We start from the raw sequence: 25934 nt of genomic DNA on the forward strand, positions 1-25934 counted from the left end.
CTGTAGAGGGATTGATGATTCGTAAATGATGATATTTTTTTCTTCTTCGAAATATGCTCCGGAGATAACTTCAATTTTTAATTTATCTGAGGTAGTTGTTTTGATGAGAAATATTACGACGATTGTTTTGTATATTTCCATTCTCCTGTGGACAAGCATATTTTCCTATAAATATGGTTGTCTGTGTGAATAATAGGTAATTTTTATTGTATTATGTAGGCTCTCTTCCTAGAAGTTGTCAGTATAACTGTACTATGAGTAAATGTGTTTCTTTAATTGTCAAGTTCGTTGTGTGTTGATAGGTATTTTAGTTTCCCTTTCATTTTGTCCATGGTTAGTAGGTCTCAGTTGATTGTTCAACTTTTTGCTGATTTTTCAAATTCTTTTCCTTTCAGTTTTCATTTCAATTGTGTGGTGTTTATTTACCTTATCTCTGTCTAGTCCATTCAACTATGGTTTCTAATTGTTTTCTTTTCTCGAGTATTTTTTTCAACTTTTCTATCCGATACCGAATGCAATCTTTGTGGTGTGATAAGCTCCCACTTGCTGATGGTTTTTGGATTATTTTTCCTTTTTTTGTTATGCAACATGTTGTCTTCATTTTCCTAAAAGTTTTTTCAAATTATTTTTCTCTTAATTACACTAGTTTAATTCACAAAAATGAGTCATTTTTCACATTCTAGTGGGCCCTTACCTTCCTGTGAGGCTCATAATTTGTAATTTTTTTGTGTAAGTTTTCGTTTTTTTTTTTTTTTTTTTTGTTATCTTTCGTAGAATTTTTTCATTCTTCTAATATGAATGATTTCTTCTTTTCCTTCAATATTTATTTTGTAGTTCCATGGTGTCATTTTTTCTAATACTTCATATGGTCCATTGTATTTTTTTGCAAATTTTCCTTGATGTTTTAGGGGATTTTCAATAAGTACTTTATCTCCTCTGACAAATTCCACTTCTTTCCTATTTTTGTCATAATATTTTTTTTCTTTTTCTTGATTTTCATGGATTATTCTTGGGATCATTTTTCTAATTTCCTGAAGTTTTGAAATTCTGGTCAACCTGTCCTCACTTTTTATTTCCATCTCCAATTTATTATCTATTGGTAAGTTTGGCTCTTGACCAAACATTATAAAATATGGACTGAGTCCATGTAATTTGGAAACTGGGGTGATGTTGTATGTGAAAGTTATATATTTCACATAGTCACTCCATGAGTTATGGTTTTCTTTGATGTAGTGTGAGAGTGCTGTTGTTAGGGTATGATTGTATTTTTCTACTCCTCCTTGAGATTGAGGAGAGTAGGCTGTGCTGTGTTGAAGTTGAATCCCTAGTGTTTTACATTCTTCTTCCAATTCTGTGTTTTTAAAATGTGTGCCTCTGTCACAACTTATTTTTTTGGGGCATGCAAATGTGGTGATTATTTGCCTTACGAATTTTATGACTGTTGATGCGTTTGCTTGAGAGGTTGCTTCAGCTAGGGCAAATTTTGTTGCTCTGCAGGTTCCTGTTAAAATGTATTTTTTTCCATTACTGACAGGTAGTGGCCCTACAAAGTCAATTTCTAAATGGGCGAATATTTGACATTCTGGAATTTTGATTGGTTTTAGTAGGCCTTGTTTTTTCCCTTTTTGGTTTTTTCTAATTTGACATGATTCACATGTTTTTATGTATTCTTGTGTGTCTTTTTTCATTCCTTCCCAATGGTATTTTCTTTGTAATTTTTCCAGTGTTTTGCTGTGTCCAAAATGTCCTCCCCCTAATTTTGAGTCATGATTTTCCTTTAAAATTTCATTTATCAAGTGTTTTGGAATTACAATTTTTTTCTGAAGTTCAGTGGGGGTGTTTATTTTGTATTTTAAAATTTCGTTTTCTATTATGTATTTTCTGCTCTTTTTTTTCATTTTTTCTCTTTCTTTTTTCGAACATTCAGGTTTTTTATTTTGTTTTATTTTTTTCATAATTGTACAAAATCTGTCTTTTTCTTGTTCATTTTGTATATTTCTCTTCATAGTATTTGTTTGGTTTATTGTAACTCTGCTGAGGCAATCAGGCACAACATTTGATTTTCCTTTTGTGTGTTTTATGTCAAAATCATAGTCTGAGAGTCTTGTGATTAATCTGGCTAGTCTTGAAGATGGCTCTTTCATTTTTTTGTAATGTACTAAAGGTGCATGATCTGTGAAGACTGTGAATCTAAGTCCATACAGGTACTCTCTGAAATGTGTTATAGTTTCAACTAAAGCCATCATTTCGAGGTCATAAGCACAGTATTTTGATTGTTGTTTGTTCAATTTCTTACTATAATAGGCTACTGGGTGTTTCTTTTTTGTTTCCTCATTTATTTGGGAAAGTACTCCTCCTATTGCTGTTGCTGAGGCATCAATTTCTACTATAGTTTCTCTACTTTCTTTGTATAGTGCCAGGATGGGTGCTTTTGTCAGATGATTTTTCAAATTTTGAAACTGTTCCTCATGTTCTTTTTCCCAATTGATTTTCGTGTTCTTTTTTGGGTCTCCTTTTGTGAGATCAGTAAGTTTTGAGCTGATTTTTGAAAAATTTTGTATAAATTTTCGATAATATGAGCACATTCCTAAAAATCTCCTCACTTCTTTCACTGTTTTTGGTCTTGGGAATTTTTTTATAGCCTCAATTTTATTATCTGTGGTAGATATACCTTCTTGGTTGATTTTGTGTCCCAAAAGTTTCACTTCATCATAGAAAAATTTACATTTTTTTGTTTTTAATTTCAAATTTAGTGCATTTAATCTGTCTAAAGTTTTTTCTAAATTTTCTAGAGCTGTTTCAAATGTATCTCCGTAGCTGCAAATGTCATCCATGTAGGTGACTGCATATTTGTATAAAATGTCACTAAATGCCTTGTATATAGTTTTACTAAATGCTGCTGGTGAGTTTTTCAACCCTTGGGGTAGTACATTGAATTCCCATAATTCATTGTCTATAATAATTGCTGTTTTGTGTTTGTCTTCCTCTGCTATAGGTAGCTGAAAAAAACCTTGATTTGCATCAAGCACACAAAAGTAGTTTGAGCCTTGTAGAGCTGCAAAAATATTTTCAGTCCTTGGTACAGAATTTCTGTCTATTTCTACATTTTCATTAAGTCGTTGATAGTTGCATAGAAATCTGTAGGTTCCATCACTTTTTTTCTTCAAAAATGCAGGTGCTGCATATGATGATGAACTTCTTCGGATGATATTTGCTTTTTCCATTTTTAAGAGTAGTTCTTTAATTTTTCTTCTTTCAATTGGTGCAAGTTTGTATGATCTACTTGCTACTGGTTCTGTATTTTTCATGTTAATGTGGTATGGTTCAACATTTGCTGTTCCTACATTCAATGGATCTGTTGTGAATAGGTGTATTCGTTTTTGTAGGACTTGGATTACTTTTTGTCTTTGGTCTTTTGTCAATTTTTCTGATATGTCAATTTTTGTCCCTTCACTGTCATAAATATCATCTCCTTTGATTGTAGTAGAATTTATGGTAATTTTAGGTTTTTCTTTTTCTTCATTTTTATCTTTTGTTTTTATTTGTCCTATTCTCTGATTTTTATGCAACTTCTGTGTTTTATAGGTATAGTTTACAAGTCCAAATTTTATTGTTTCTTTGTCTATTTCGTGATGTACGATGTGTAAGCCAGAGTATGATTCAAAGTATGTCATTGGTTCGATTGTAATGTTTTTTCCTTTTTCAATCTCTGTCTTTATTTCATCGTTTGTTTTGATTTCGTAATGTATAGTGGTCTTGGGAGGCACCTTCATGTTATTAGTCATCAGTATTGTGTCCTTTCTTAAGTTAATGTTTTCTTGTTTTGTTAAGTTTTGGTTTGCCCATTGTTTTATAGGCATTGTAACCTTGTTATAATTGAAACCTATTTGGAGGTATTTTTCTGAGAAGTCTATTCTAGCCCTATATGCCAAAAGAAAATCTATTCCTAAAATCATATCTGCAATAATATTTTCAACAATGTAAACTTTCGTTTTAAACTCTTTATTTTCGATCATGAATTTAATTTTTGTCTGTCCCAGCACTTTTGCTGACTCATCACTTAGGCCAGTAATATCAATATCTGTTTCTTTTAGTGTTTCATTTTCGTCATAATTTTTTGCATTTAATATGGATATATTGCTGCCTGTGTCTATTACAGCTTCAATTTTTTTATTTTCAAATTCTAAGGTGACTGGGATCTGGAAATTTGGAGTATTTGTTGTATTTATTCGTTCAAATTTTCTTGGTTTTGGTTTTTCATTAATTTTTGATAATTTTTTTCCTATCTTTTTTATGGCTTTCAAGGCTTCTCTCATCACTTTTTTATTGTAAATGAATAGGCTTCGTTTTTTATTTAAGGTGTCTCCCTGTTGATTTAGTTTTTTGGTTTTTTGAAACATTCGTCTGTTGTGTGATTATTTCTTTTGCAATATTCACAGTATTTAGTTTTTTCCTCCTTAGGTTTTTCTGAGGGTTTGTAGTGTGGTTTTTTGTTTTGTCTGTTTTGCCAGTATGAGTTTTGTTTTGAGTAATTTTTGTTGCTTTGGTAAGTGTTTCTACCTCTGTATGAGTTTTGGTATTGCCATGGTTTATTTTGATAGTTTGGGTTTCCTTGGCTTTGAAAATATTGGTTTCCTTGATTTTGGAAATATTTTGGGCGACTGAGGTAATTTGGTCTGTAATTTGGTCTGTAATTAGGTCTGTAATTTGGTCTATAATTTCTTCTGTCATTGTTCACTATATTTACGTTTTCTTTTGGTTTTTCATTCATTTTTTTCATTTCTTCTTTTAATTTTTCGATTTCTCCCTTTAGATCAATTTCCTGTCTTTGTGTTTTCATAAAGTTTCTATAGTCAATTCGTTTCAAGTTTTCTTTGAGGCTTTTTATGGTTGAATTGTCCAACATGGAAATGGTTTCAATTTGGTCTTTCTTTAATCCTTTTATAATCTGTTCACAAATTTTATTTTCAGGCATGTCTTTATTAAATCTTTTGCAAAGATTGGTTACTTCTGTGATATAAGTATTCATTTCCTCCCCTTCTTCCAAAATTCTGTTTTTCAAAATTTTTTCCAACATTACTGGGGTTATTTCATATTGGTCTGTAAAAATTTTTTCTAACTGTTCCCAGGTAGTTTGGTTATTTATGTTGGTTTGATGACTGTAAAATTCTAATGCATTTTCGTTCAAATAGGCAGGGAGAATTTTCACTTTTTTTGCATCATCCCAATCATTTATTTTTGCACAAATTTCAAATTTTCTCAGAAATTTGTATATGTCTTCCCCTTTATTTCCACTGAATTTGTCTGGGTGTACTAGTACTTTACCAGTTTCAACCATGTTTTTATGTTCTGATATTTTTTCAATTATAATTTTTTTGATTTGTTCACTGTTTAGAGTATTTCCTAGTTGTTCTTCTATTTCTTGGGTAATAATATTATTCAGAATTCTATCGTATTCTAATTGTTCATCAATTTGTCTCTGGTACCTATCTGCAATTTGTTTTTTATTGGTTTCCAAAAAATCTAAAATTTCAAATTCTTTTGAGGGGTTTGATCTTATATTTTTTATGTCTTCAAATTTTTCTGTTAGTTGCACTCCTATTGTTGGGTAGTCTTTTATAAATTCCCTGAGGGCTATCCTACATTCGTCTACAGTGCTTGGGGTTGTTAGATGAAAAGAGTCAAAAATTTTTGTAAGTTCGTCTTTATGTAAGTCTATTATCCAAGCAGTTCTTATTTCTCCCATTAACGCAGTTTATGTTCTTGTTCCTTTACACTTTGTTAGTTTTAAATGCATACCTATTTAATTAAATTTAGGTTACACAATATAGGTACTTAAAATATGGTTCTAAGCTTACGTTTTTGACTTTCAAAATTTTTGTGTTGGCTTCTGTTGGTTCCTTTTTTGTCCGGGCGCCAATTTGTAGTGGGCTGAGAGGTCCTTGGTCCGTTGAAAATAGAAATTTATGTGTTTCGAGAGTTCCGAAGATAATAAACAAGATTTGGTAAAATTCAGAAACGATTGATATAATATTCAAAAATAATAGAATGCAATTGAACACAAATTGATAATATTAAACGATAATTACTTTACACTAATTTATAGCTTTTTTAAAGACAGATAAAGCATCAATAAATGTCTCTCTAACTCACTACTGGCTAGGTGATCGATCGTCTGTATTTTATATTTACAGAGGACCAATCAACTAGCCAATAGGAACGTATTTCAGTTAGGTCATGATGGTTACGTTATTGTTCTTTGTAGGTATTGTTTCTTTTTTTCATCGAAGTAATCAATTTTAATATTTGTCAATAATTACTGTCGGATTAGTTCATAACAGAGAGTTAGGTACCTACCTATGGGTAATTGATTGGTAACCACCAAACCGGTTCTAAAAATCTGCAGAAAAACACCTTTTTATGAATTTTCGGACACCCTGTACCTACGGAACCCCTCGATCGAATCACTCGAATATGTGAATTCTGCACTAGATAAAACAGATTGATTCAGGTACTTATTATTTTTAATCAGCTCTAGAACTTTTTTGTCACACAATAAAAATGATCTCTTCGTTGACAACACGTTAGAATATACCGCTTTGTAAACGATCCATGATGAGAAATCAACCTCTAGAAGGACGTATAGGTAACTAGTGAATGTGGCTAGGTATTTTTCATATAATATAGGAAACAATTAAAATAGTATCTCAAAGCGTAACGTGAATATTCGACGAGCAGGGGTACACGTTTTTAAATTATTAAAGGAAGTGGAGCAAGAAAAAAAGACTAGAAGGTTGTTCGGTCTTGGGTCGTCGCTGAGAACACGCATAGGTGTGGTACTTACGAGTACCTATGATAGTACAAGTTCACTATAGTATGGTTTTTTTCCTCGAATAAAACATCTCCTCATGCCCGAATTCATTGTTACTCTTATTATAGGCTCACCTTTTTATAATGGTGCAACCTTGAAGTTGATTTACTCGTAAATGCGCAACGCTCACGAAGGATTTTCCACTGTTACGTCATCTTGAGACTCGAGAGATGAAACCAAACATCATACGGATTGGGTGCGAAGGAAAAGATATATTTATTATTTTTCCAGTTCTTTGTGACCGAAGAAAATGGGAAAATTGAACGCTTAGGAGATTATTCAAATTCTATAGAGAAAATAACAACCGAACATATAATTTTATACGTACCTAATTGTTTCAATTTTAGTAAACTAGTACTTAGCTATATGAAACTCGATTGTCTAAAATATTTATTTAGCCGAAGGCAAATTGCATTCTTTTAGCACATGGTGCAGTCTTGTTACCCTTGACTTTGCACCATTATCCATCGTAGGTACTCGAGTGGTAGATTTTCAAGTATATATAGATTTAAATTTATATTCGCGTTTAAAATAAACCATGTAGAGATACCTAGCCTATCTACATATTTATAGTCATTTAAAACGTATTAACAGACTGCATAGTTACATGTTTGTATACCAACATGCGTCAAAAGAACCGCATTAGTACTTTCCAAATGGTTAATCGTTTAAGTGATTTTCTTTGTTTATGGATCACGAGATTCGATCGTTGGTAGGTATGCTAAAATAACAATGATTTGCCACGAGTCGCAAATTCACAATGCACGATGTGTTTTCCTCATTCGAACGTTGGAAATCGATTCGCCATTCGTAGATGAAATTTTGATAGGGATTTTTTTTAAATGTGGATAGGTAGACCTCGATGAGAGGTGACGAATGGTGCAAACCCCAGATCTTAATGTGTTTTCTGAGGAAAATAATTCTGGAATGTATTTTTAAACCCCTTCAAATTTTTTTTACAGATCCCAAAAAATGGTCCATAGAAGACGTAAGAGGCTGGTTATTATGGAATTCCAGACAATACAACTTACCAATACCAATGGATTTATTTAATGTGACCGGTGCCACGTTGACATCGATGACAGAACAAGATTTTCAACAAAGAGCTCCACAGGTGAGTTGTAAAAATTTACACGAATTCCATCAACATGTACTTACTTATACTAGCACATACTACACGTACGTCATACACTTGTATCTATGTACTTATTTTCACAATGGATTCCATTAATACCTATAGAAGACGATACAGTACCTAGTACCAAGTGTACCTACCTTCATATATCTATAATATGATTAATTGACACCGATTAAACGGCTCTGGTGGGTTTTTAAATTGAGATTATCGATGAATGACGATCTCATTCAGCTCGTCCTATGCTTTCATACGTCAAATCTGATTTTGCAATTTATCCAGATAAGCGCAAAGCGCGATCTATGTATATATCTAGTATCTCTAGCTGCGTTCACAAGTACCTGTGTTGTGATTGTCGGTGTCGTTGTACCTAGATTCGTCTTTGTACATATATGCGTGCAGCATTCCAAAGAGTACTTAGACTGGTACAAGTTATATGTGAGTAGAGTGAGTAGGTACATAGGAAACAGGTCAATGCGAGAAGAAGATATGGAGGAAGTATTGTAGGATGGATTAAGAATAGGGTTTCAGAATCTGAATGAGTTTTCTTTTCCTATTTTTTTTCTTGCATTGAGAAAGGCTTTCGTTGAGATGAATAATTTCCAAGCTGGATTTACTCGTTGTTTGTACAAGTTTCGCTGGAGGTGAATCAAGTAGGATGCTTAAAACTCGGAAAAATAGTTTTTTTTTTCATGAAGTTCCATTGATTAAGGTATTCAAAATTAAAACAATTTCTCCAAAGTTTAATTTTCTGAAATTCAGTCGAAATTCCAATTCTACTGGAGGCTCCAGAACTGCTCAAAATGGTTTGAAATTGTGTCCAAACGATTCAGTGGGTTCAAAGTAGGGTACTGTTATATTCCTCAATTTTGAACTCAATAAAATTCGAGAGTTTAAGTTTAAAAATTTAATTTGATATATTTGAGATGTAAATTTACAAAATTTTGGATAAAAATTATTTTAAAAATCTAATTAAATAAAAAATCTAAATTATTTACTGTTAAAATCGGAAAATGTTTAAATCTTTATTTACACAAATAAAAAAATTGAAATTAATGTTTAGGCAAAGTAAAAAAAAACTTTAAACTAAAATTTAAATAAATGAATAAAACTCCAAAAAGGAGACTTACTAATATTAATTTGGATAAATAGAACTCGTTAAATTAACAGGAAATCTCTGGTGCAGTAAATGGATTCGCGAACCGAAAATCGAAATTCTCAAATGATCTCGCAAAAAAATATATATAAAATGCGCGATAAAAAAACTTTGATGACTCGAGAATGAAATAATCTTTCAATTAATTGATTTGTGAAAATATTCAGCAATTACCTAAAATCTTTGAAAATGATACTCAAAAATTATTGAACAAAAATAAGTAAAAACTGTGAATTTGAAAATTTGATAAGTAAGTAAGTAAGTAAGTACCTCCCCTCATAAAAGCCTTGTGGCATGTTGAGGCAGTGAGGGTGTGCACAACTGTAACCAGATATTCACACAATAAAAAAAATAAAGTAGGTACCTACTAAAAAATTCAGTAGTCGGGAAACGAACTGTAAACAGAACTCGAAGTATCTATTTTGGTGATCTGAAAACAACTGAGGATTTGAAAACTCGCCCTAATTGTATTTATAATAAAATTTGGTTTGTTTTTGAGAGGGAGGGCTTTGAATTGGGCAAATTGGTTAGATAGTTGATTTAAATTTATTTTGGGAAAGAATCAAAAAGGATGCGCGATTTTGAAATGCAGGTGACATTTACAACATCGTAAAATTGCAATTTGGAGGGTGCATGTGCGGTAAATGAAAAAGGGTTGCAATTCTGAATAATAAGTAGGTGATGAAAAAGTCGTTAATGTCATGTCAGTGTTTTGAATGTACTTGTGGTTAATTTTAAAAGGGGGTTAGAAAGTACTTAGAGCTGATTAGCTCTTGTACAAATTGTTATAAGTAGGGCAACCCAATATATTTTTTTGAATGTTTTTTTGTTGCACTTCGATTACAAATGTAACAAAATCATTTTACGTTTCAGAAAATTGCCTTTCATTTAAGACCTACTTCATTTCAAATATTTTCGAATATTTTGCCTTAAAATGAATATTTTCACATATTTGATTGCTATTTGAATATTTTTCTCTAAAATTACCACATATTTCGCAATTTATCGAATATTTTTGAATATTTTGGAAATTTTTGCATTTTGAGAATCACAACACAGGAAACGTTATTTTCACAGAATGTTGAAGATGAAAAAAATGGCTCTTTTTAATGATGATGATATTGATGATTGATGAAATGATAATGAAGATTGAATTTTAAATTAAGCTTCGATTTTTTTTCTTTTTTTGACGATCAAAATAGAATTTTAATTCAACAGTTTTGTTCCATTTTGCGAAATTGCGAATAGTGCATGTGATTTAGGAAACAAAACCCAACGATGTTGCCATTTTTGTAATGTGCTTGTAAAGGCAAGTGAAACGATACCAAATTTGATTTCGAATATTTTCGAATATTTTAGGGGTAAGTAATCGAATATTTTTGTCGAATATTTCACCTCAAAAAATCGAATATATATTGAATATTTTACCTTGAATGAGAGCATATTTTGGGTTGCCCTAGTTATAAGTGTCATCATTTCATTATGAGAAATATCAATGTTATTCAAATTTCGTTTTTTTTTTATCATATTGAAAATGGTCGCGAGTGTGAGCCGAAAACGTGAGCCCAGAGCTATAAAGTTTCAAAGTTTTGACATTTTATGAGAACCAAAGTTATTGTGTGAATTGGGGGTGGCTGTTGGAATCAAAGAGCCACAGCTATAAATGTTTACTGTTTATTAATCGACTGGAAAACAGTGGGTAAGTGTTTTGATTTTTAATTTACAACGCTTAATGAACTTGAAAGAGTGAGTAAATATTTTGATTTAGAATTTAATCGAATTTAGGGGATGAACGAATTAAACCGATTAGTGACGTGATTAAAGTTAGCTGATGAAATCTAGCCAGAATATTACAGTACAACCAAAGTTCATCTTTCAAGATCATTTTAGTGAAATTCTGATTTTTTTCGCCATTTTTGACCCAAATTTGATTTTTAAAAATTTGAAAAATGCACTTGAGCTTCTGCAATTTTGGCTGATGATAAATTTTTGCAAGCTCTTTCAATCTGGCTTTGTCCTTTATCAGATAAGGAATGTATGTACCTGTACCAACATCAGAGGAGGAGGTTGAGACTTTCAGAACTTGACTAAAATGAATTTTAGCTTCCTAATCATTGATTCGTGATTATGTGAAAATACTCAAGACATTGAGAGGCCACTTGAACCAAAAAAAAAAAAAAAAAAAATTGAAAATGACAAAAAATATTACAATTTTTTAAATTGGACCTTCAACGACAAATTTGAAAATTACCCAAAAAACTCCCTTCCCCCCACAAAAAAAATCAATCAACTGTAAAATTTTCCAAGTTTACACGAAGAGAAAAAATAAAAACAGCAGGTAAACTGTCACAAAGGTAAATAAAATAAATCTCCCCGACACGACGAAGCAACAACTCGAGTGAAAGCTTGAAAAAATCTCAAAATAAACAATTTAGAAATTATTTTGTACAAAACACGGTCAAAATTAAATAGCTTTCACTGCGTTGGTTCGCAGCTAATTTACAATGCGGTGTCATTGGTAAAGTGTAGCAATAATTGCAAAGCTTGAATCATCAGTGGAATGTAGGAACTTCTGTATTTCGTTGGATTTCGACATCGGAGCTGGGTAATTCTTCACTTTGACCTTTTTTTTCCTCGCTACTCGACGTGTGATTGGTCGTATAGTAGGTAAGAGTAGCTGAGGCCAAGTAGGTAGTTTTGAATAATTTGACATTGGTTCAATATCATTACTAGTTGGCAACGGAAAACGACTACTTAGGCCCCTTAAGTTAAAAAATGATTAATTGGAAAGAAAAAAAAAACAAGAAGGAAAAAAAATAGCCAAAAATGTGATGAAACAATGGGAACATTGTTGCACAAGAATACATCATACCTACCTATGATGGTTGTTTGGCGTTTTAAGCACGTATATTTCTCAAAAGAAGCTAGTCAGGTCGTTGGCTTTGGGAATGTAGGTTACGATAGACCTGCGCTTAGTGAATAGACGAGAATCTGAGCTGATGGGAGAGCGCAGTTAGGGGGGTATCAAACTTGAACGCGATCATAATGATGCTGAAGCTCATGATAATAAGAATAGCAAGGTAAAAAGAAAGAGAACCGGCTAGTAACTTTCACCGAACAATAATTTCTATGCTTATACCGTGAAGAACGCTCATATTACACGTATTTGTCTTCTGAATACCAATACCAGAAGATATTACTTGTTCCTTCCTTCTTATGCGTGCCGCTCATCGCTGCCGCGTCCTTCCCGCGCGTCCCTCTCGAGCGTATTAACTCAATCAGCGTGACCATTTCTTTGCCAACGACGACAATCCATACTAATGTGGGGAAAGTTCGCTATTTTACGTGTGTAAATTATTCTTCGATTCTTGTCTCTCTCACTCACTAGCTCAGTCACTGTGTGGAGATAAATTTTAAACCACAGATACTGATACCTGGCTGTAATATTTCGCGTACGACGATTCGCTTCGATTTAGGTGCTCTGACTCAGGTACCTACCAACTTGCTGGCCAATTACATAAGCGAGACCGAGACGAAGAAGACGTCGGGTCTGCTGGCTGCAAATTAACGTTACTTTTTTTCATCATTTTTAACGCCATCTGTGTGTCCTTTCTTCTCACTTCTCTTATGTAAATCAAACCTGCTGACGAGTCTGCAATGGCCGAAAGTAAAACTGAACGAGATGCGAAATGTAAATTCGATTCTCTTCTTCGTTGTGGTCCACCGTCCACGACTCGTGTGTTCGAGTTGACATTCAATTTGGATTTTTCTACTCGCATTGATCGTGGCTAATCCTGGCTGTATTTTATCTTTTTTGTCATCTTGCATTCCAGACGTTGAACTGATCGTAAAATTGGAATTTTATCTGTTACCTGTGTACTTTTATGTACAACTTGTTTGCTGCATTCGTGTTTACATAGGTAGATGACAGATGTGTCCCCTCCCTCCCCCTTTCATATTTTTTGGAACGTAGTTGATATTATTAGAAGAGATATTCCAGGGAATGTTTCAACACTTGTTGCCAAAAACTTCAGATGATCGAGTAACAAAATGGCGACCATTTTAATTCGCAGTAAAGTTGATTGAATGTTTTTTTCCATTTTGGGCGTTTTCCAAGTAACTTTTGAAAGCTATTAAAAAAATGTTTTGACAAAGTGAACTTTTTGAATTGGCACTATCCGATTTGAAAGAAACCAAGTTTGATTGAAAAAACATGTTCTTTGAAAGAATTTCTGAAAATTGAAAAAATTGAAAAAATGTACCTATTTGTACATATTAAGGTCCATTCTTACCACTTTTCTTCGACACCTTGTTCTTCTTCCAACTTGTCTTCTTTTTGTTTTTCCAGTTCTTCTTGGAGTATCTTTTGCACGTGCTTTGATTTGATTTTTGCAATGTCAAGTTGTTGGTATTGGTTCTTTGCTCTTCTTCTGGCTCTTCATGACTTATCTGATATTTTGCAGCCAGTAGCTTATGGTCAGAGTTACAGTCAGCACCAGGGGATATGTATAACAGTTCTTCACTGTGTTCTTGAATCTTTCTTTTACAAGTATGTAGTCTATCTGGTTTCTGACTCGATCTCCAAGACTGACCCACCTGTATAATCTTCTTTGTGGATCCAAAACAATCCCAAAACCTATCCCAAAACTAAAATTGTTATTTTTCTTGATAATGAAACCAAAAAAATCCCAGAACTGATATAATTTTGAACCCAAAACAATTCTGGTATTGAAACATAATCGTTTCGGTTTTGGGATTTCAAATTTTTGATTTGTCCCCTGATTTGATATTGATGAATTGTCATTTTACATCATTTACCATCATGCATTCAGATTATACTTAATAGAAATTACTCGACAAATTGAACAAAATATGCATTTAAAACATTAAACTAATTACAGCATTGGATTCCCCATGTCAAAACCTTTCATTTTTTAGACCCCTTGCCAGGTTCATTAGTCGAATAAAATACGAGTAGATAATATTGGTTGAAATGAAAATCCCGAAACTGGAATCTATTCATCCCAGAACTAGAACAATTTTTTAAATTCTGAAACCAATCCTGAAACAGAAATAAAAATTTAGAAGAACAAAACTAAAACAAATCCAATCCCAAAATGAATAAATTTTGATCCTAAAACCAAAAAGCCGCAATCCCAAAATTGTTTCCGACCCACAGCTCTGGGTACCTATACTTATAATTCATTGTCATGGTAGTTTTCAAAATTCACAAACTTCAAGCTATGATGATAGATGAATAGGTAGGGGAGAGGGAGGATGTTTTGGACACTTTTCTTTGATTTTAAATTGCGAGCGATAGGAAACACCTAGAAAGGTGGGGTTGGTCTTATTTGAAAGAGGATCTCAACGCGCACATTTTGACCTAGGTACTCAAAAAATTTTCAAGTTCCAAATTGAACAAACCACTCGACTTTGAAGAAAACACCTTTTGGGTGGATGTGTTGGACAAGTGGGTGATGTTTTGGACATGATAGGTGGATGTTTTGGACATGCTGAGAAAAGACGTTTTTTTTAATGTTTATTTTTGGAAATCTCAAATTTCAATCCATTAGAAATCACTTGTCAGTATTTTGTCCACAATTTCACACAATTTCGGTTGACTCGGATTGTTTTTAATATTAGTGAGGCAATGTTGAAGAGTCGACTTTTTTATGCCATATTTTTCAGCCAGTGCTGGCCTGCTCGAATTAACATATTTTCAGGAGGCAACTTCAAATCGTTCTTGATTAGCATTTAAGTATCATTCCAGACTCATTTTTAAAAAGTCTTTCCTGGATTTGTCGGATAAAACTGAGGCATTCTTACACCCAAACATAACAAATTAACCCGAATTTATCGCAGTGTTCAAAACATCCCAACCCTGCCATTTCTACTTAAACTGGCTGTGGGAAAAAAGTATTAGCTTTTCACGAAAAGGTAATTAGTGATTATTGACGAGAAGGAATCTCATTTTACTTGGGCTCTTGACGAAATTCCTCACAGTTATTTTTCAGGTGCTCAAAATGTGAGATGAAAATTTTTTCCAAAAACAGCACTTCAAAACAAAAGCTGAAATATTTTTATCACACGAGTTGGTATCCGGTAAATGTTGTAAAATATCAGTTGTGGTACGACCATGCCACATAATAGTGAAAACCCAGTAAAAAAATCACACCTACTCGTCAAACCAGCAACTGTCCAAAACATCCACCTGTCCAAAACATCCTCCCTCTCCCCTATCCCAAACTTTTACCCCAGGATCATGATTTTGTAAGAGTATTAATTATAAATATTTGCGTTGAATACTTCCATGTGGGAGTTTCCCATATTTTATCTATAATTCATCCTGAATATTGGATTGACAATAGTAGACAAGCTGCCATTAAAGTGTTGAACAAATATGTCAATTGCAGAAGAGTCGACAGTGATCCATTTCTCATACCTACCTGATCTTCCTCCTTTTCCATCCGAACAAGTCTCAAAAGTTATTCCTTTCACTTATGTTGGTGTTGATTATTTTTGTTTTGTCCTTTTTACTTATGCCAAATGTTGTGGCCATGTAAAAAAATTCTCCTCAATTATTTTCACGATGTGAAATTTGGGGCGTCACAAAAAAGTCAAATCGCCTTGTCATCCAGCGTTTCAAAAATAAGTTCATGAGAGTCATAACATATCTAAGGCTCCTTGGTTTGTCTCAAATGAGCAACTTCAAAGTGACCTCTGGATCAAACCAGTATTAGATGTAGTTATTCACCAAAAAGCGAACGCATGTATGTGAACTGGCTCCGGCTCCATAAACACCCAAATTGTGAGGCTTGAAAAAAAATTATTTTCATCTGTTTAACTGCCCAAGCTATTCATAGGGATGTGACGATACCGTATCAATACTTTTGAAAGTATTGTGATATCAGATCAATATATGTGACCCACTCTGACAAAATCTACTGTTTCAATGAGAAAAAGTGTCCAAAATAATGATGTTTAAAATGAATTTCAAGGGTTAAAAGATCAGATTTTTGAAAAAAAAAACACTTTTTTGAAATTTTGTCGAAATAGTCAATTTTGTCAGAGTGGGTCACATATCATGATACATATCTGGTATCATCCCATCCCTAGCTATTCATCTTGAACTTGTTGAAAGTATGAAAGCTACAGATTTTTCAATCATTTTTTGTCGTTTTATTGCGAAGAGAACCATGCCTAAAAAGATGCTTTTCTGATACTTCTGCTCAATTTTAAAATTTTGAATTGATTATTGATCACGTTTGGAGAGAAAACTTTACAAAGAACCACAAATTTGAAATTCGTTTCTTTCCTGCTCAAAAACAATATCGAATGGAAGTTTATTCCTGAAAATGCTTCCTGGATGGGAGTTGTTTACAAACGTTTAATTTTATCAGTGAAAAAATGTATCAAAAAATCAGTCTCTGGTGCGCTCAATTTTGAAAACTTAAAAACAACTTTAAAAGAACTCAGGGTCTCTTACGTAATTACATTTGTACATGTATGATGATCTTGAAGATGTCATTACTCCAGCTCATTTCATTTGTACTTGTGCTTAAAATAATAATTGTTTTAGTAGATAATGAATTGGGTGTTGTTAACACCAGATCCGAATTATACAAGTTGCCATGTACTTAGAGTTGGTGCAGCAGTATTCTATGTTATTTTTTTGGTTTGATAAGTTCATTTGTTTGTAAATAGTATTGGTGAAATCAACAAATCCAAAATATGAATTGAAGTATTACTTTTCTAACAGATTTTTACCTACAATATTTTTCTAAAGAGAGGGGAGGGGGTAGGACATGTTCTTATTTCAATCTAGCTTGGTTTCGTTTAAACTAGAGAGCATCAATTTAATAGCAGATTTCATTGTGAGACAAAGTGGCTTATATTAGACCTGATGAGTGATGACGATAACCTGAAAATGTAATCAAATATCCTATCAATGAAGTTAAAATTTTAAATTTCTGGCAACTTGGCTCAAAATATTCTCGAGAATGTCCCTCTTAAAAAGAATCACATCCCATTGAATTTATTAAAGAAGGCGAAGGGAAGCACAATCTTAAATCTTTAGAATACGTCGTCGTCGGACTATTAACTCCAAGTACCTACTCGTACGTACTACATTCTTCATTATCAAAATCTGTTTTTTTTCATCTCATTCGCAACGTTCCACCGCTCATCGCGATTCTTGGTGACAAAAAAAAATCCCAAGCTGCGTTATCAAAATACATTCTTAATTTTTAATCTTTTTTTCGTCGGTATATACGGTACCATATATGAAGGTATATTAGGTACTTTTAATTACGGTACCTACATGTATGTACATACAAAGGCGTACCAAGAGTAGGTACATGGCGCATCTAAACAATGAAAAAAATTACATTTTAATCGCGATCAGCGTACCATAGACGATCTGCAGGTTGTCTGTCTTGTCGAATCTTAATTTATATAATCTTCTCCTCCTTTCCTTCCTTGGTGACTTTAGATTCGACGACGAGGTCTTCGAACCCTGACGAATGTACCACAGTTAGAGAGGTACCTACCTCACTCCTACACTTCCTGGTGACGCTGACGTCGTTGTTCTTGTCTTATCGTTTATATAAATGTAGTTTAATGATATTTTAGTTTGATTGTGACGTCATTCGAGTGATTTTTTTCGCCTTCTTACGATTGCGTTCGGGAGAAAGTTGAATAATTTGTAGCATTTGTAGTCACAGTGAGTATAGGGACTTACTACAGTGGTTAGGATCCGCGATTCGAGTTAAAAATACTGCTAATGCGGTCGAGTGGAACTGCTATGATGGAAATGAATTGGTTTGGAGGTATATTTCTGGGAAATACGTTGAAGAGATTTCGTAAATTTTATGTAACTTGGGTACTACGTATAGGAAACGTCATTAGCTGTGAGGTGGTAATTGATTTGATTGCGGATCTCTAATGATGTGGTAGAGTGCATCGATACACCTGTCTTGCTTTATTTCTCCTTCCTTCAAAAAATCTCCAAAATAACTAATTACCTTCAATAAATACTCAAGTCAAGTTATCACTAATCAATTGATAAATTCATGTTTGTTTTTTTTTAATGAAATAACCAATTTGTTGACTCCTTGATTCCCCCTCCCCCTCCCCAAACAATTCTTATGACCTCAAGTAAAATTTTTTATGCTGAATAACTTGACAAAAAATCATCGAGGTGACGTTTTTTCGTATTCTACCACAAGATAAAATTCTCTTCTTTAAAAGGCTGAAATTGCGCAAATGAATTTTTATGGAGTTTTTTCGCTCAATCATTTGATTACCTACTTTCAGCATTATCAACTTTTTGAATTTCAGTTCTAGGCAAAAAATTGTCACGACAAAAGTTGTCCAATTTTAAAAGCGTCGTTCATTTGTTTTATCATTTTTCAAATTTCAATTATTTTTTCTTAAAATATGAGCCCCTAACGTTTTCAATTTTCAATTTGAGGAAAAAAATCATAAGGAGAAATTTTGCATATTTTTTCATAAAATATTGAACTATCCACTCTTGTTCAAAATTCGAAACTTCTTGCAATATTTCTGAAAAAATTAAAAAAAAAGAAACAGAATGTTGAAACTATGGCTTGGAAGAAAGAGGGATGAGGGAAATGCCCTTAAACAGTTATAACATTTTCAAAAGAATCTCAACCTCTTGTAGTTGGCATAATATATAGGTTTAAAATTAGAAAATTGGTATGAGCTTGGGTCAATTTTTTCAAAAAGGTTAAAAAGAAATAATTAATGGATGGAATTTTAAAAAATTGTGTTTTCTATGAGAAAGTCGATTTTTATATACCTAATATACCTCCCCTCCCCCTCTTTCCAATTGTTACCTTGAGTGAGAAAACTTTTGATTTTTCCCTTGTCTGCGAAAAAATGATGTCGGTTCCACTCCCCCCCCCCTATCAAAGGGCCTTCCATAGTTGGTTAGAAAAATAAAAAAAAATGAATAAATCAAAATCAGCGAAAATTTTTTGAAAATTTGTCATTTTTGCGATAGAATTTTTCAGCAGAACCTTTTTTTCAAGGAGAAAATTTTATCCGAATCCCAAACGATGTTCGTTTTTTTTTTTTATAAGAAGCACCGAAATTGGGGAAGAATCAAAAAATATAGGTATGAAAAATGTTGATGTCTGCCCAAATTTTTTGAAAATATTTTATTTCATGGAAAAATCTTCTCAATAATCACATTTTCAAAAAAAAAACTTCCTCTGGCTCCTCAAATGACGTTGGTCCTTTCCCAGTCCTTTTATATAAAACCCCCAAAGCTGAAAAAAATCAACCAAAAAATAAATAAAAAATTGATATCTGTACAAATTTTTTGAAAATATTTTATTTCTAGACAGAATTCTTCCAAGTAACCAAATTTTCAAGAGAAATCCTCTCTCGGTCTCCCAAATAATATTGGCTCGCTTTGTAAGAATGAAGCCCTCAAAGTTGAAAAATACTGAAAAAGATAAAAAATTGATGTCTGCACAAATTGTTTGAAAATTTTTCAATAGAAAATATTGGATAATGCTTTTCTGATGAAGATGAGACAATTTAGAATTTTAAAAAAATGTACCTATATCTACGTAAAAATTTTCACTTTTTTTATTATTGATTGAGGAAGGGGGCAAGTTCCACTTTTTCATCGTGTTAGTGAAGGCAGAGTTGGAGAACCTCTTTTTGAGAATGGATCAACTCTTCAGTATGATTCAACTCATTTTGAAACGAGTTCCAACTCAACTTTTTAAGATGAACTCATTTTTAAAAAGAATTTTTAAGGAGCTCGATTTTTAAAAAAAAAGTTCTGTTGCTCAATTTTTAAAAACTAATTCACCAATGCTATTTATGCCCATCAAAAAAGGAATTCGAATCCAACAATAAATTCAAATCATCTTATCTCCAGCATATTGTAGGTGCTACTTGACGTTTTAACAACGCCTTAAAGAAGTCGAAAAGATCCTCAAAGGAAAATTTAATGCCTCAAGGTGAAAAAAACAGAATTTAATTTCTTTTTTTGACAATTTCGAGGGCTCGTAAGAAAAAAATGTTCAAATCACGAAAAAATTGCAACGAAACGAGTCGATTGACGTGAGGGGTTTTAATTTTGAATTTTTTGGAATTTCGATTCAAGTATGAAAATCCAGAGTGATTTTTATGCAGCATCAAAATTTTCAGAAATTAATCGCATAAATCTCAAATTGATTGCTTCAAATTAGGATTTGATTTTGAAAATTTGGTAATTTTTGAATTTTTACATAACCATGAGATGCTCACATCTTATTTTCCCTTCAAATTTCAAAATTCAATTCCAACAAATTTTTGAAATTTTTTGTGCTTCAAAAATAAAAGTGTTCCTAATTCAGGAACTTGAAAATTTTCTCTTTTCCCGAAAATTCAAGTTTTTTATCAATTTTTTTGTGAATTTAAAAATTTTTAAATAAAATTTTTCGAAATCAAAAACCTTAGGAAATCTTACCTTATTTCATTCTAATTTGATTGTGGCAAAAAAATATTTTCATGTGAGCTGTTGAAGTTGTCAAAATCTGGTAATGAATGTTGCGTTTATATTTTTCCTCAACGAGCCCCAAAAATATTTAGTTAGTGGGAGGAAATTAGAAAAAAATTTCAAGTGACCTGTCATCTAATTTTAATTAAATCCAAACAATCCTTATGGTTTTTCAAATTGGCATTCGATTCCCTCTTCTTGGAAATGAGCTCTTTTCGTTCCAGATAGAACAGATTAAGTAGATATCAAAAATTCAAAAAATACCAGGGCACTTTTTCAACAACTCGTTCCTTATTAGGTAATTAGGTAGGTATGCCAAATGCCAAAATGTTTCATCGTCAATAATGCATCTTTCTTAACATCTTAATTAAATACCGAGTAAATTTTCGGATACCTTTATCATCATCGGTCGAGTTAATCTACTTACGTACCTACCTACGTACCTACCATACTTAAAAACGCATTAATTACACTACTTCAATCGACGTCATCCACTTGTCATTACAATACAAACCACATCACATTTGGAACGCGGTCTCGGGCCAGCTGAAATCATTTAAAGGCAATTAACGGGTTTAAATATAGTATTCGGAGTCATTAAGTTGCGAGGCGTTTAATCGAGTCCATTATAATGTTATTTGACAGCAAAATGTCGATAAATACCTACTTTGTAGCAGTACTTAATATGCATACTTACCTACATAGGTACATTAGTTAGCTTATGGATTTAAAATAAGATTACCTATCAATATTGGTCATAATTACAATCATTCTAAACGATATGATATTTTCTGTGTTTCAGTGCGGTAGCATTTTATTCGCTCAATTAGAAATATGGAAAGTGAACAGCATGGAGGATACTCATCTGGATGTGAATACCCTCTTATGCGATACAAATGCGCAATCCAGTTCACCCAGCGTAGATATATCCGATGGTATGTATCATAAGTTGGTCAATTCGCTAATCGTAATCAATTTTAGTATAATAATAATAAGACCAAGTACTTACCTACCTAATCCTAAACACGATAATAAAAATATTTTTTTTAAAACTAGTCCAAATTCTGAATATTTTCGCTTTCTGAATTGTCGGAATATTAAATTTGATCATCTTGTTGCGGTAAAGACATAAACCCATATAGCTTTGATAACGACTCTCGTAGAGGTGATTTAGTTAGACGATGTTAGACGTGAGATAAACAAACCCATTAGACTGTTTCAAAATCTCAACTTGAATTTTTTTCCGACATTTATATACCTCCATTTATCATTTTCAATTACTCTCGATATAAGTATACTCAGGTGTATCTCGACCGACGCTAAACACCTCATCGTATTTAAATATAGGCTAAGTGAACCTAAACCTGCTTCCGAAGCGCAAAAAAAAGCCTTCGGCGTCGAACCAGTTTTCGTCTATACTCTAGAAAGTGATCTACAATTTCACGACATCGTCCAGATACAGGCGAGAAAATCAAAGTGGAATTTTCCTCAACGAACTTACTCCTTGTAAACGTTCGAATCGATAACTAAATAAATTAAATTAAAAAATAAAATAAAAATTATTATCATTTCATAAATTAAACGATTGAATTTTAAATTTTTATTTTTTTTATTTTACAGAAGATGACGAAGAAGACGAAGAGATGACCGATGCGACTCAATCGTTCAACCAAACCATTCAACCAGGTATGAAAGTATCCAGAGGCAGTGGCTCTCATATCCATTTATGGCAGTTTCTAAAAGAACTTCTATCGTCTCCACAAACGCACGGTTCTTGTATACGATGGCTAGATCGTAACAAAGGCGTATTCAAGATCGAAGATTCAGTCAGAGTTGCTCGTCTGTGGGGTAAACGAAAAAACAGACCTGCTATGAACTACGATAAATTATCTAGATCTATAAGACAGTATTATAAAAAAGGTATCATGAAGAAAACCGAAAGATCTCAAAGGCTAGTGTACCAATTTTGTACGCCTTATAATTTATAAAAACAACATTTTTAATTTTTTTTTTTTTACCATTGTACCATTTTTTATTTTATTTTTTTTCAAACCATAATTTAATTACCTATATTTAAATTGTAAAAGTTTTATAAACTTTTACAAAATCAGTGTATGCCGATTAAATAGGCAAATATAATAAGTTAATTAATTCTTAAGCTAATTATTTACACTGCGACGTTATTTCGAAAGGTAATTTTCAAATACGTTCGTACGTCTTATATAGAGATACGTAAACCTCTTTTTTTTTTATATCGTCCAAGGTTTATATTAATTATAAACGTATTCGTGTAAGTTTTATCGTTTAAGTTTCGAGCGAAGCTATAAGTATAGCTTCGCCATTTTTATTGTTACCGGTTTAGTAGACGAGGAGCGTCCATTGTTTTGTATATTGGATGCTCAGTAACTCGTCGAAATACTGGTAATTTTGGTCCCATATATCTATGATATATTTTAGTACGTTCTGTGAACAGACTTTATTAATCTTGTATATATTTTCTTTTCGTTTTTTGTTTCTTCTAATAAGTAAGAAGAAAAAAAACAAAAGAAAAACCAACAACATTATTTTCTACTTAATTGTTATTTTTTTTGTATGTATTTCGCGGTGAAGGGATCTAGAGTATTACCTACCTTAAAAATACGTACTACATACTACGTACTTATATGAGTAGATATTTTATACGTAATAAGATGTTATTTTTCTTCTCTGAGCTAATTAAACCATTCATTTGTACTCGTGTGGTCGTATTATATACTATATTTATGACGTCTCTACTCTTTCGCTGTATAACGTAAGTGAAGAAAAATAATATACGAGTAGATACAATTCCAAGATTAATTCAAACTCGTAAAAAAAAAATCGTATGAAAAAACCGATTACATTTTTATAAAATTAAAATCCCAGCAACTCGTAAAACTCGTTTCCTCTTCTAGGTTACAATAATATATGTGGCTAAATGAAGAGAAAGATGGTTGAAAAATTTTTAGTGTAACCTTCGCAGGTTGGTTTTTTTTTCATCTACAAGTCGAATCGATTTTAAATCACTATTTATTCGAGTATCTAGATAAGGTAGGATCCAAGACGTCATCGTTTTTACAAAGTTTTGTGTAGCGTGGTTCGAGTTTTTTTTTTTTTTTTTTTTAATACGTAAGGTGGAATCTTCCATATTTTATGTGTGAGGGGAAAAATATTCAGCTAGTTGATTTAGATCCCGAGGTGGTCGATTATGGCGTAAGCAAGTTGATGACGACGTGTTTGTTGCTGGTTGATATCGTCATAAAGAAATTATTTTCTGTATGAAGTCATTTTCCCAAAACAGATAAATTGTAGTGAAGAATTTATCTTCTATACAGGTGAGGAAAAAAATTAATTGGATAGGAAGCGTGAAATTAAAAATAGATATTATGAAAAACCATAAAAATGTATTAGGTACTTGAACAAGAACAGTAAACAGTACTAAACAGTAGCTACTAGCTAGGCTACCATTGTGTACAATCGATGACAAATTATGAAACCAGTTCCACACACCTCAGATGATCGATCGATAAGGAACCTTATTTTTTTGATAGCCTTAGGCGTGGGTGGTATTGTTAAAGTGTCTGTTTATTAGGTATTATTATTTATTTTTTCCAATTCGTTTAATCTGATTAATTTTATATTTACCTACCAATGTTATTTTATTGCGCGTTTAATGATACGGAAATCAAGCGTGATAATGATTTTTGGATGACGAATAGTTGTCCAGGTATTTTCGATTGTCTGTTTTGAAGGTTAAAATTAATGCGAGTGAAAATGATCCGAAACATTTTATACCCGAAAGAGAAAGAATGTCTCGAAGACTCGGCGACCCCAAATTAATTAAAAAACACATTTTACTACATTTTTTTGGAAATAGAAAAAACCAAAAAATGCTCTATTTAGCGCTTCCTTCAACCGGAAATCGTTCATTGTTTGACTCATAATTGAGCCAAAAAAATATTATTTTTCAAAAGTTGAATTTTTCGAAGATCACTGAGCACAAAAATGACGTCCAAATTAAGCAGCCTTGATTCGTAATTTTTGAGAAAATACAATAATTTTTCAAAAATAAATCACCTGTTCTTGATGAAGCAATCACCGGTTCCGGTTCTCGAAAAGAACTGGTTCTTTTCTTGGAGATGCATATGAAACTCCTGGAGATGATGATTTTGTCCTGAAAGTTCCAGAACGTCTGTAATAAGAAGAAAAATGGAGTCGAGAGGTTCGTATAAATGCTAATAATGATCGAAATTAGACATTTTCAACTCGAGTACTTATGCCAAAATTTTGAAAAAAAAAATACATCAAATTGCAATTTTTGAAACATATTTACAAAAAAATTGAAAAATAATCTCGATTTGTTTTTTTTATGCTCGTTTTTCCAAATATTCCATAATCCATAATTCGTCAAATTTTATAACGAAACCTTATGAATGAATGGACAAATTCGCTAATTTGAACGAATAAACTAAGTAAGATCTAAAGAGCATATCCTGATCCTGAAGTCCCTATAAACAAAATTTCTAATCCTGCAGTTAATTTTCGGTGATTTTGTTGAAACAGGGAGACGAACAGGTACCAAGAAATTTTAAATAAAATTTTCAGATTTTGACATTTTGGATTATGAGATATAAGATTTTCAAACTTCAGATTTTGACATTTTGGTTTTTGAGATTTTAGATATTGAGATTTCAGATTATGAGATTTGAGATATTGAGATTTGAGATTTTGAGATTTTCAAATTTGAGACTTTTGGATTTTGACATTTTGGATCATGATCGAGATATCAGATTTTGAGAGTTCCGATTTTGAGATCTGAAATTTTGAAATTTGAGATTTTCAGATTTCAGATTTTGAAATATCGGATTTTGATCTTTAAGATTTGAGATTATCAAATTTCAGATTTTGAGATTTTGGTTTTTGAGATTTTAGATTTTGAGATTTTGAGATTCTAAGATTTCAGACTTTGAGCTTTTGGATTTGGATTTTGAGATTTGAGATTTGAGATTTTCGGATTTCAGGTTTCGAGATTTCAGATTTTGAGATTTTGACATTTTGGATCATGAGATATCATATTTTGAGAGTTCCAATTTTTCGATTTTCAGATTTCGGTTTGTGAGATATCAGATTTTGAAATAGGTGATTTTGAGATTTCAGATTTTGAGCTTTGAGATTTTGAGCTTTGAGATTTTCAGATTTCAGATTCTGACATTTCTGATTATGAGATATCAGATTT

General features: G+C 32.3%; 1 protein-coding gene across 1 annotated transcript in view; it reads left to right on the plus strand.

Moving 5' to 3' along the window:
- The window catches only part of Ets98B (DNA-binding protein Ets98B), a 39099-nt gene extending 15686 nt beyond the window's left edge, over positions 1 to 23413 (plus strand). Inside the window, exons 3-5 of the mRNA XM_065369887.1 lie at positions 7834 to 7985; positions 21483 to 21615; positions 22301 to 23413. Coding sequence (XP_065225959.1) covers positions 7834 to 7985; positions 21483 to 21615; positions 22301 to 22668 — 653 coding nt within the window. The 3' untranslated portion in view covers positions 22669 to 23413. The remainder of the gene's footprint in view (positions 1 to 7833; positions 7986 to 21482; positions 21616 to 22300) is intronic.
- The last annotated feature ends 2521 nt before the right edge of the window (positions 23414 to 25934 follow it).

Source organism: Planococcus citri, chromosome 1 (assembly GCF_950023065.1).
Source record: "Planococcus citri chromosome 1, ihPlaCitr1.1, whole genome shotgun sequence".
NCBI classification, from domain to species: Eukaryota; Metazoa; Arthropoda; class Insecta; order Hemiptera; family Pseudococcidae; genus Planococcus; species Planococcus citri.